The sequence below is a fragment of the Macrotis lagotis genome, chromosome 4, assembly GCF_037893015.1.
Source record: "Macrotis lagotis isolate mMagLag1 chromosome 4, bilby.v1.9.chrom.fasta, whole genome shotgun sequence".
In the NCBI taxonomy this organism is placed as follows: Eukaryota; Metazoa; Chordata; class Mammalia; order Peramelemorphia; family Peramelidae; genus Macrotis; species Macrotis lagotis.
The window spans coordinates 124,485,376-124,498,097 of record NC_133661.1 but is presented as its reverse complement, the minus strand read 5'-3'; the positions used below and the strand labels follow the sequence as shown (position 1 = coordinate 124,498,097).

General features: G+C 39.3%; 1 protein-coding gene across 2 annotated transcripts in view; it reads left to right on the top strand.

Moving 5' to 3' along the window:
* The first annotated feature begins 1,193 nt into the window (after positions 1-1,193).
* Positions 1,194-12,722, top strand: part of LOC141521462 (protein regulator of cytokinesis 1-like) — a 38,597-nt gene continuing 27,068 nt past the window's right edge. For both annotated transcript variants that reach the window (XM_074234050.1, XM_074234049.1), the window contains exon 1: positions 1,194-1,312. In XM_074234050.1, coding sequence (XP_074090151.1) covers positions 1,308-1,312 — 5 coding nt within the window. In that variant the 5' untranslated portion in view covers positions 1,194-1,307. The remainder of the gene's footprint in view (positions 1,313-12,722) is intronic.

The following is a 12,722-nucleotide window of genomic DNA, read 5'->3' as shown; positions in this document are numbered from 1 at the left end:
AAAGAGGGGTAAGTCCAATTTTTTGTTTTTGTTTTTGTGGGGTGATGGGGTTGACTTATCCAAGGCTAGTATCTGAGACTGCATTTGAACTCAGGTCCTCCTGACTCCATCCACTCTATTCACTGTACCAACTAACTGGTTGCCTCAAACCCCAAATTTTACAGATGAAGAAACTGAGTTAAGGAAAGATATTTATTGGCCCAAGGTTACGCATTTAGTAAAGTGTAGCTCCTCTCTCAATATTGACATCAATTCCACAAATTCAGCAACCATTTATTTAAATGCCTACTGCATACAGAGGGACCGTGTTAGGGAGTAAAATACACAGTTTAGAAAAGACAGTAGGAACAATGAAGTACAGGTTAAAAAAGTGTCACATATAAGGATAATACATAATAATATATAAATGCTTTAGAGGTGTAAAAACAATTGAAATCTGAGGGTGGAAATATTTGATAATCAGCCACTGGGGATGCCGTTAAAGGTCCTTTAAAAAGCATATGGGGTAGGTACGAATTTCACAATGGGAGAGAAGACCCCTGAACAAAGCCATGGACTTGTGGGAGCTCTGGGTGTATTTAGGGAACGAATAAGTCCATTTTGCTTGAGTGCAGAGAGAGCACCGTGAAGAGGGATGGGATTTTGTGGGAAAGGTATCGTGGAAGGCAGGAGGAAGGTTTAGAGCTGTACTTGGTGGACGACAGCGAAGCTCTCAGAGCTCTAGAATGGCAGGGCCGCCAGGGTGCCAAAGAAGCCGCCCTAGCAGGGCTATAGAGGCCCCACACGCGGAGGAGCGGGGCGCCCGGGGCCTTTGTTAAAGAGCTAGCTGCAGGACCCTTTTCTGAGGGGTTAAAAAGTCCGCACTTTGTAGAGGGGAAGGAGTTCAATCTCTTGCACCTTGGGTGAAGAAGTTGGGTTCCTAACTCCCGGGTCCCTACGGTTCCTGGGGCGCCTCCCTCTCCTCCCCCGCCCTGCCAAAGTCCTCTTTCTCCAATCCCGGGGCCGAACGGCGGACGATCCCTCCCAGCCTGGGTCCGGGCCCCTTTCCCCAGGCTCAGCTGGGGCCGGGGCTGGGCTTCCCGGCCAAGGGGAGGGGCGTCGTCGCCCTCCGACCAATGGCAGCGCGGCTCCTCCCAGGCGTCCTGATTGAAATTTGCGCCCTGGGACTGTGCGGGGAAATTGAGCCGGCGTGAGGACTGGGCGGGCCAGGCTGGGCTCGCTGCGCCGGGCCGGGACCGACCCGCCCGCACCCCGGGCTCCACCGGGACCAGCCCAGCGGGCCGAGGGAGCGGCCCCGAACGGCAGCCATGAGGTGCGGGGCCGCGGAGGGCGCAGGGCTCGGGGGGCGGCTTGCTCAGCAGCTGGGCTGGGTCACTTGCCCCGGCCCTGGGAGGTTGCACCCGCATCTTTCCTTCTTCCTCCCCTCTAAGCTATTGGTCTTAATTTTAAGCAAACATTCAGAGACTTTGGCGGTCGCCTAGGGATAACACTAGCGACAGCGTGGGAAAGTGTTTGACTTGGAGTCTGGAACACCTGGTTGAGTCCGGAGTTGGGCCATCCGAAGGTGACTGAACTTTTCTGAGGCTCGGTTTCCTTACCTAGGAAATGGAACTAATAGTTACAATTAAGTAACTGAGTTGCGAGGCTCAAGTGAGACAAACAATGCTGTGAACCCGCTTGTTGGAGCCCTTTGGTAATTACCCCCGGGGCCCCTCGGAGTTGAGGTTGGAGCTGGAGCTTTGGGTTTAGGAAGAAGGCGTGAAGAAACATCAAGTGCTTAAGAGAAACGGGGCGATGCCAAAGCCAATGAGCAAGCTGCGACCCCGGCCCTCAAGAAGCTTCCATCTTACTAGGGAGGGAGGTGAGGAGGACCGGGGCCGAGGGCTAGAGCCTCTTTTTATGGACAGCCTTTAACAGGGATGGTAGCTAGGGTGGATTACTGCTTCTGGAGCCAGAGGTGCTGGTGGAGGATTGATTTGATCATTTTTTTTATTTAGGTTTTTGCAAGGCAAATGGGGTTAAGTGGCTTGCCCAAGGCCACACAGCTAGGTAATTAGTAAGTGTCTGAGGCCGGATTTGAACCCTGGTACTCCTGACTCCAGGGCCGGTGCTTTATCCACTGAGACACCCAGCCGCCCCTGTTCTGGGCATTTTTTTGTTTGTTTTGATCTCTAGATCAGATTAGAAATGGTTAAGATTGACCAATCAGAAGCAGAATCCCCACGGCTGGAGATGGAGGCTGAAGTGCAAGAAAAGAGTGGGGGTGGGAGTAACTTCATGAGCAACTAATACTCAACAAACATCTCTTAAGAGTCAACTTTTTTTTTAGGTTGTTTTTTTTTTGCAAGGCAAACAGGGTTAAGTGGCTTGCCTAAGGCCACACAGCTAGGTAATTATTAAGTGTCCGAGACCGAATTTGAAACCAGGTGCTCCTGAAAGAGTCAACTTTTGAGAAGAAAAGAAACAAATGGAATATTTTCTGCCCACAAAGAACTATGCACTACCGGACCTCAGCAATATTTAGAAACTGTGGTGGTGTGGAAAACAGTCTAGACTTGGAGTTGAGAGAGAGACCTGGATTCAAATCCGGTGGTCAATGCTGCACCTGCAGGTGCTTAATAAATGTTTATTGCTTGAAGTCCTACCCAAATCCTGACTGTGGGGAAGTAGTCAACTGACCAGAGCCTCATAGGATCATAAATTTAATATATAAAAGGAATCCTAGAGGTCTGTCTTCTGTCAGATGGGTTAACCCCCAAGTCCTGTATTAACTCCTTTACAGGGTTGTGAGGTCAAGTGAGAGAGTATATGTAGAACAAAAACTAAAAAACCGTTAGCTTTTATCTTTATCTTTGGTGTCCCGGTTGTTAAAGCCACAGATCTTGAGCGTGAGAAAGTGGGGCAGGGAGCTCAAGGACATTTTTCATTTCCAGTATTTCCATTGGTCAAGAGCAAGGCAAACATCGGTGGACATAGAAAGCAGGTGCCATGAAAATCTTAGAAATGGTTTGGCTGGTTTGCATTACCAGCCCATTTGTTGACTTCACACTGTTCATAAAGTTGGAGAAAAGTGACTGAAGTAAGGAAAATTCACTAGTATTATTTGTCATGAGGAACCTGCAATTCAAATGACTACTTTGAACTTTAGTCCCCTAGAGAGTTTTGTTTGTTTGGTTTTGGTTTTTGCTAGGTTATGGGGCTAAGTGACTTGCCCAGAGTTCTATAGCTAGATACTTTTTAAATAAATGTCTGAGGTCACATCTGAACTCAGATCCTCCCGACTCCATCCACTGGGTCACCTAGCTGCCCCATTTTGTTTATTTTTTTAAAAATGCATGTTTTTAAAGATGTGACCCCTCTACCTGATAGACTGGGACATCTTAAAATGCAATGAAAATGAGAAGAGAAACAACAAACATACTTGTTTGTATGTTTTTTTAAAGAAGGCAATGTTAAATACCATATCCTTAAGTTATAGTTCCCAAAGACTTCTTTATCTAGAAATGAGGTCATAAAGAGTCCCCTAAATATGTAAGATATAACTTTGGTCTAGAGCAGATGGACATTCTTTAAAACAAGATTTGGTAACTATCCCAGTATAATTAATTTCCTTTGTAATTGTGTGTATTTTGTTTTGTACAGTTAAAAACATTATTCAGAGAAGGGGTCCATAGATTTGACCACCTTGCCAAAGCAGACCATGACATAAAAATGATTAGGAACCCTTGGTGTAGAAAGTAGCTCCTCCCCAAAACTGAGCAACCAAGGCATGTCAAAACCCATGCTATTTATTAAGCTCCTTTTACTAATAGGTTAACCCCTCATTTCAACACTTAGAATGACTTTCTTTTATTTTAACACAATTCAAACAAGCCATCTTTTTAAGTCAGTAGATAGATTTCTTGGTTCAGATGATGAAGCTGCAAATTTGATAAGGATAGATGGAGTTTGGTTGCTCAGTACTGCTAATAGCTATTATTCTAACATCCAGTGGAGAGATAGAAAGGAAGCAGACAGTTCCTGAAATTTTACTCTCAGAGGACTTTGAGTGTATTGACCAATAGCCTTAGATCTGGATTCTTCACTTTTGTGTGTCAAAGATCCCTCTGACAGTCTGGTGAAGCCTATGAATCTCTTCTCAGAATCATGTTTTTTTTAAATGAAGTAAATTATAAATTTCAGTTAGTGGAAATAAAGATATATATATATCTCCCTCCCCCCACACACCCACATGTATATTTTTCCATTGAATTTCACAGATCTTAATCTTAATCTGTGGATCCTTAGAACTCCTCCTTTGTCCTACTAAAGCAAGAATTTGTTTCCCTTAACTTTGCTTATTTATGTGTTACAAGATTTTTTTGTCTTGTTTTATTTTAAATGGAAAGTGGGGGGGAGAATGAAAATATTTTTGTTCATTGAAAAGACTAAAATTAAAATTATTTAAAATTTTTAATAAAATTAAAATTAAAAACCTGCCCTAGATGTTTTAATTTAGGTTAAACACTGAAGATAACTCTATTATCTTCTCTTTCGTTTGCTTTGTTAGGGTGATGCTTTTCACAGCTAGGTAAAGTTAACCAAGATTCTTGGAAGGAGTAGTTAGCAACTCAGTCTTAGGTAGTTTTATGGTTCTGACTTGATGTTGAAGAGAGCTAGAAATGTGACTTTTATATATTTTCCTCCAAAGTTGAATATTAGAACTGACTTGTTAAGTATTTCCCTCCTGGAATAAATATTTATTGAATTGAGTTGAATCCTGGAGGAAGGCTTGGTTCTATTAAGAATAGCAAAAAGAAGCTTTATTTCTCCAATCCTGCTCCTGGTATGTCAGTGTGTGTCTCCCCCTACCCTTCCTCATGAAGGTTTTAAATTCTAGTAATTTCAATCACCATGGTTGCTTAATTTTCTTACCACTTGTTTCCTGCTACTGGTATTAGATAGTTGTTGGCTCAACTTCTATAAGTAGTCTGAACTTTCTTAGGGGAGTGGCTACTGAATGGTCAAACAAAACGGTTGGGAAATGAGGTCATTCAAATTCTGGATGGGAATACTAGAGCTCTTGTTGAAAGTTTGGTGACAGAAGAGGAATACAAAAGCAAGGCTTTTTTGTACAGACTTAACTGTAAGAATAAGTTCAAGAATACTAAAAGCTTAGAAAGTCGAGGCTGCTGATAAACCTAAGGCTTAAAAAAAAAGATTTTCAAAGTATTTTGGGGGAAAAGGACAATCAAATAAGGGAAAAGCCAATTTTGGGATTTTTTTTTTTTTAGTTTTTACAAGGCAGTGGGGTTAAGTGACTTGCCCAAGGTCACATAGCTAGGCAATTATGTGTTTGAGACCATATTTGAACTCAGGTCTTCCTGACTCCAGGGCTGGTGCTCTTCCACTGTGGACCTAGCTGTCCCTAGCCTTTTGTTTTGGGAGGAAAGTAGTAATGAAAACTGGTGCCAGAACTTTTTGATTCTTTTCTTGTTTGTTTTCTCTGATGAGAATGATTTTTGAATTGGAAAGGACAGAGTGAAGATTACTATTAGGGATTTAATACTCAAAGTAGTCGTAAAGTGTCCTCCGTGAGTTCAGAGTTATCTAGCACAGATGAATTATCTAGTGGAGTGTTGAAATATCTTGGACATGCTCTTGCTGAGGTTCTCAGTGATTTTTTTGAAAGACCACAGAGAATTGGAGAGAATAGAATTGGGAGGGTCAATTGTTGTCCTGATTTTCCCAAAAGGGGAAGAGAATGGAATCTTCTATAGGTCATTGAGCTTGACTTTGTTTCTTGCAAAATTCCAGAACTTACTAAAGGGATTGTTATTGATTATCCAGAAAAGGAAGCAGAGATCCCAAAGAACCAGTTTGCTTTGATGAAGAATGTTATTTTTGAGTGGTGTCTCACTTTTCATGGTTCCTATTTGAGGTTTTCTTGGTAAAAATCATGAAGTAGTTTGCCAGTTCTTTTTTTATAGATGAGGAAACTGAAGCAAACAAGGTTAAATTACTTGCCCAGGGTATCACACAGCTAGTTCTTTGATTTGAATTCACAAAGGTGAAACGGCTTGTCTTCCAGGCTCAATACTATCTGTCTAGCTACCCTTTTTTTTTTTTTTTTTTTTTTTGGCAAGGCAATGATGTTAAATGATTTGCCCAAGGTCACACAGCTAGGTAATTGTTTTAAGTGTCGGAGGATGGATTTGAACTCAGGTCCTCCTGACTTCAGGGCCTGTCTTCTATTCACTGCACCACCTAGCTATTCCTAACTTACCTTTTTTTTAAGAAAGATTGTATTTATTTTGAGTTTTATAATTTTTCTTCCATTCTTGCTTCCCTCCCCCCATCCCCCACAGAAGGCAGTCTGTTTTGATCTCATTTGAATGTGATGACAGAGAAATAGTCCTTTGTCTTTGTTCAAAGTCCATAATTCTTTCTCTGGATACAGATGGTATTCTCCATTACAGATAGCCCAAAATTTTCCCTGGTTGTTGCACTGAAGGAATGAGCAAGTCCATCAAGATTGATCATCACCCCTATGTTGCTGTTAGGGTGTACAGTGTTTTTCTGGTTCTGCTCATCTCATTCAACATCAGTTCATGCAAGATCTTTCCAGGCTTCCTTGAATTCCCATCCCTTCTGGTTTCTAAGAGAACAATAGTGTTTCATGACATACATATACCACAGTTTGTGAAGCCTTTCTCCAATGGAAGGATATTCACTTAATTTCCAATTTTTTGCCACCACAAACAGGGATGCTATAAATATTTTTGTACAAGTGATGTTTTTACCCTTTTTCATCATCTCTTTAGAGTATAGACCCAGTAGTGGTATTGCTGGGTCAAAGGATATGCGTTTTTGTTGTCCTGCCAAATTCTCCTACCAAATACCAAGGCAATGTCCCAAATAGGTGGGTAATATAAACAAATTAGAGGAGCAGAACAGATCATGTCAGATAAATATTTAATTTTTTTGACAAGGTTACTGTTTAAAAGGAAATAATTCTGGCCTGATTTATTCATTCTGCTTAATGAAGCAAAACTCAGGAAAAAGACAATTAAAGGAAATTTATTTAAAAACAAGTCAAAGAAATACAAAGGAAAATTTGATTCCACATCAAGATAAAGAATTGATGGATTCTGAATTCAGATCAAAGTATACTTTTTTAAAACTTTACTCTTTTTCATGTTCTTTTCTTTTGATCTTGTGTGGGATAAAAATCCCCTAAGAATATCTACAGACTGATTCTGAGCAAAATGAAGGTTTTAATTGTTTTTCTGGAGAAAAAGGACAGACTCACAATCTCACATAAAGTGGTGAAACTTTATGCACCGCCCCCACAAGTCCCCTCCCTTTCAACTCATTGGCTAAGTTTTTCAGGGTTACATTTTATTCGTGAAAATCTATCCCAGCAACAAAGAAAAGAATAAAAGGTTTTTATAAAATATTACCTCATGATCCAGATGGTGAGAATACTCCCCCAAGAAAGATTTCAATGACCTTCATACCTATACTATCTAAAGTAAAGTAATGTCTAAGTCTAGTAAAAATAGTTATCGTAAAGCAGGTGGCTCATGAGCTTCTCTTTTGCAGCAAGGTCTTTCTAGGAATAGTCTAATAATAATAATAATAATAATAATAATAATAATAATAATAATAATTTGTTTTTTAATATTGCTCAACCCTGAGAGGATTTCATTGGGAATATTAACCCTGTGAGAGTTTTACTAGGAATATTCCACTCAATCTCTTCTTTCACAACTGTCACTAATATGGAAATATGTTTCACATGATAGCACACATAGCACATGTATAACCTATATCAAATTGCCTACCATTCTAGAAAGAGGAGAGAGGATGGATGGAGGGAGAAATATTTAGGACTCAAAATCTTGTAAAAATGAATCCTAAAATTGTTTTGACATATAATTGGGAAAAATACTATTAAAAATGTCAAAGTAGCAACATGTTTAAGGGCTAATCTCTAGTGATCAGTAAAGGATTCAAAATGAAGCAAGCTTTTATTGATAATTTTCGTACTGAGATAGACAATGTGAATGGGTCCATGGCAACAAAAGGGGGTGGGCCATGGTGTCTCAGCTCTTCTTCAATTGCTGGTACTTGATAGCTAACAAATAGGGGATGTTGAGGTATATATGGTGGATAGTAGGTAATAATGAAAGTTGCACACTGGGCAGCATTCCTTCTATACAGATTGACAAGCAGAACTGGGAACAGTGGTTTCACTGAGTCAGCATAACTTTTAGTACTACCAGATTAGTAGACTTGAGAAATATTATCAATATAGCTTACATAGATTTTAGTAAAATATGAGAGCTAATTCTAATGTTCTTTTTGTGGAAAAGACAGATAAAGAATATACCAGTTAGGTGCTGATTGAATAAACTTAAATATATATTCATAGTTTGATGTCTTCTTAGAAGGGGGTCTTTAATATAGTGTCATTGCAAGAACCAGTGAGTGCTTGGCATTTGCTATTTAACATTTTTACTAGTAATTTTAAATAAAGGCATAAAAAGGATGCTTATGAAATTTCTAGGTAATAAAATTGCTAATAGCTGCACAAAAGGTTTAGTATTACAAACTATCTTTACAAATCAGAATATTATGCCAAATATCATTAGATAAAATTTTAAATGGATAAATTTGGGTTCTAAACACCAATCTTACAAGTACAAAAATGAGATCAATGTGACTGGAAAACAGATTGTTGGGAAAAGATCTGTGAGTTTAAATGATCTGTAAACTCAACATATGACATGACAACCCAAACAAACAAAAGTAAAAAAACCCCTAATGCGGTCTGAGGCTATATTAGAAGAGGGAAAAGGATCCAGGTACGTACCCCATTTGTCCTGGGTACCCCATTTATTTATTTGACTTTTCTCTTAAACAGTTTTTTTTTAATTTTTTTTTCAAGGCAATGAGGTTAAGTGGCTTGCCCAAGGCCACAAAGCTAGGTAATTATTAAGTGTCTGAGGTCGGATTTGAACCCAGGTACTCCTGACTCCAAGGCCAGTGCTCTCTATTCACTGCGCCACCTAGCCTCCCCCCTTAAACAGTTTTAAAAGTACATTTTATTGCTCTTTTTTTACTTTAGAGTCATTTCTTGATCAGATCGATCCCTCTCTTATAACTACGAAAAACAATTAAGCTCAAACATCTAATATAATCTGATTTCACAGTGCATACAAGCTCTTCTCTCCCCCCCCCCCCAGCTTCTCTGCTGTGAGGAGGGAAGAATGTTTCATTATCTGCTCTCTGACACCATGATGGTCTTTTCATGACCCAGAGCTCAGCTTTTCTTTGTGATCTTCTTATTTACATGGCTTTAGTTCTTGTATATGTTATTCTTTTGGTTCTGTTTATTTCACCTGGCTTAGTTGCTAGATCTCTATCATGTTCTGAGGACTCATTTGTTTCTGCTTATTTATTATGTTTTTCTAAACTCCTCTAATAGTCTCTTATGTGCTTCTGACCACATTTCTCCCTTCTCCAAACTGTCTTCCAGATAGCTGCTAAAGTGATCTTCCTAAAGTGCAGGTCTGACTATGCCACTATTTATCCAGTTCAGTGTATTGATTTTAAGATCAAATATAAACTCTGTTGTGTATTTCAAAGACCATCATAAGCTGATCCCAAACTAAAGAGGCAATCTCAGGTAGCTAGGTGATACAATGGATTACTGGAATCAGGAAGATCTGAGTTCAAATCCAGCCTTAACACTTCTAGTTTTTGACCTGGGCAAGTCACTTAAACCTCTGCTTACTTCAGTTTCCTTAATTGTAAAATGGAGGTACAAGAGCATTTATGTGAGACTCAGATATTATCTTAGCATAGTTCCTACCTGGTACATGGTATCAGACTTGATAAATGCTTTTTACTTTTTTTTCTTTCTTTCAAACATGTTACAAGTTTATTTTCCTTTCCATACTTGAGGGTATAGACCATGCTGATCCTCATGTGGGTCCCTTCCAACACTGATTCTGTGATTGCTGAGAGGAAGGAGATAAATTCTGGGGCACATAGCAAACTACAGTTTAGACATGTAGGTGTGACTACATATATCACACATATGTACATGAATTCATATTTATGTATAGTAAGAATAATTGGCAATGAAAATTCTGAAATCTGATTGCATGTTCCTATTTGAAACTTGCTCACATAGGTAAGACTGAAGTGTGACTGAAGATAGAAAGATGCTGGGAATTTGAAGAAAGAAGTTGATGAGAACTGAACACATATTAAACAAAATTTTGATTACTTTCTTTCCACTTAGTTTCTTGAGATGAATGGGTGACATTCTAGTAAGCTGATCTTGGACTGACATTTATTTCCTTATAGAACTTCAAGAAATAAGTCAACATATTAATAAGCATTTACTAAAGTGATAACTAAGTACCAGACCTTTAGGTCCTGGGGATACAAAGAAAGTCAAAAGACAGTCCCTGCTCTCAAGGAACTAATATTTTATTTTATTATTTTTAATTTATTTTATTTTTAGAAGATTTTATTTATTTTGAGTTTTATAATTTTTCCTCTAATCTTACTTCCCTCTTCCTCACTCCCCACAGAAGGCAATTTACCAGTCTTTACATTGTTTCCATGGTATACATTGATCCAAATTGAGTGTGATGAGAGAGAAATCATATCCTTAAGGAAGAAACAAAAAAAAAAGAGAAAAGGAAGAAATATAAAGTATAAGAGATAGCAAGTTCATACAATAAGATATCATTTTTTTTTCTAAATTAAAGGTAATAGTCCTTGGTCTTTGTTCAAACTCCATGGTTCTTTCTCTGGATACAGATGGTATTCTCCATTGCAGAGAGCCCCAAATTGTCCCTGATTGTTGCACTGATGGAATGAGCAAGTCCATCAAGGTTGATTTTCACCCCCCTGTTGTTGTTAGGGTATTTAGAGTGTTTTTCTGGTTCTGTTCATCTTGCTCAGCATCACTTCATGCAAATCCCTCCAGGCTTCCCTGAATTCCCATCCCTCCTGGTTTCTAATAGAACAATAGTGTTCCATGACATACATATACCACAGTTTGTTAAGCCATTCCCCAATTGAAGGACATTTGATTTCTAATTCTTTGCCACCACAAACAGGGCTGCTATGAATATTTTTGTACAAGTGATGTTTTTACCCTTTTTTATCATCACTTCAGGGAATAGACCCAGGAGTGGTATTTCTGGATCAAAGGGCGTGCACGTTTTTGTTGTCCTTTGGGCATAAGGAACTAATATTTTAATGGGAGATACAACATGTAAACAGCTCTGTACAATGGGATATGTCCAAGATAATCTCAGAGAAAAGACACCAGCATTATGGAGGAGGGGATCAGGAAAGATTTCTTGCAGAAGGTAGGATTTTAGCTGAGATTTTAAGGAAGCTCAGAGATAGATAGGGAACTAGAGAATTCTAGACATGGGATCCGCCCAGTGAAAAATGTATAGCCAGGAAATAGATTGTCTTATTTGAGAAATAACCTCTAGACCGGTGTCATTTGATGGTAGAATACAAGGAGGGGAGTCAAGTAAGGAGACTGGAGAGTAGGAAGAGGTCTGATTTCAAAGGCTTTAGAAGCCAAACCTGAAGATTACGGGGAGCCCCTGGAGTTAGTCGGTTAGAGGGTGCCACTATCAGATGTGGGCTTAAGGAAGATAACTTTGACAGGGAAGAGGGGGATGGACTGGAGTGGGGAGGTACTTAAGACAGGTAAATCAACTAGAGGATGATTGCAGTAGTCCAGATATGAAGTGATGACAGCCTGCACCAGGGTGATGGCAGTGTCAGAGGAGAGAAGGGGCATTGTATCTTAAGGGGAAAATATAACGTTATTTTCTCATGGATTTCCTGTTCACATAACATGGAACAACCAGGCTTCCAGGGAACACTTTGTGAAAAATAATGATCTAGGGGGAAGCTAGGTGGTGCAGAGAATAGAGTACTGGCCCTGGAGTCAGCAGTACCTGAGTTCAAATCCTGCCTCAGACACTTAATAATTACCTAGCTGTGTGACCTTGGGCAAGCCACTTAACCCCATTGTCTTGTTAAAGAAAATAATGATCTATAGAATTCATGTGTTAATCAATTATAGCCTGCCTTATGATGTCCCTTCATCATTTTAAAACTTGTAATTTTTACTTGCTTCATCATTTCTCCCAATTTATTAAAAGTTTCCTTTAGGGCAGAGGCTGTTTTATACTTCTTTTTGGAAGCCTACAGTCTTTTGAATAACAGGAAATTAATATTGTTAGTTCCATGAATGGCAAAGAATCAATGGGGACCCTCTATATACCCCAGCTGTACAGGATGATCATTGCCTATATCTCTTATTTAGGAATCCAGTGGTTTGTTGTGAATTAAGTCAGTGTGAGAAAAGAACCATGGCTCAAAGTTCTTGGATTTTTCTGATAACTATTTTCATGCATTATTCACTATCTGCCCCCTAGAGGTGGAATTGTAGATGAAGAAAAGATAACGTTACATGATTTAAATTAGCGTTTTTCTTTTCTGCCAAGTTGGAAAATATGAATCTAGAAGTTTTTTGTTTTGGTGAGAGAAGAAAGGCATTATAAAAGGCATCATGGTGTGAATTGGGAGTCTGTAGGCATAGATGTGTATATAAGTATTAGATATAGATATATAGATTATATATAGATATAGATGTTGGGAGACCTGGCAGAGGACCATTAAGCATGATG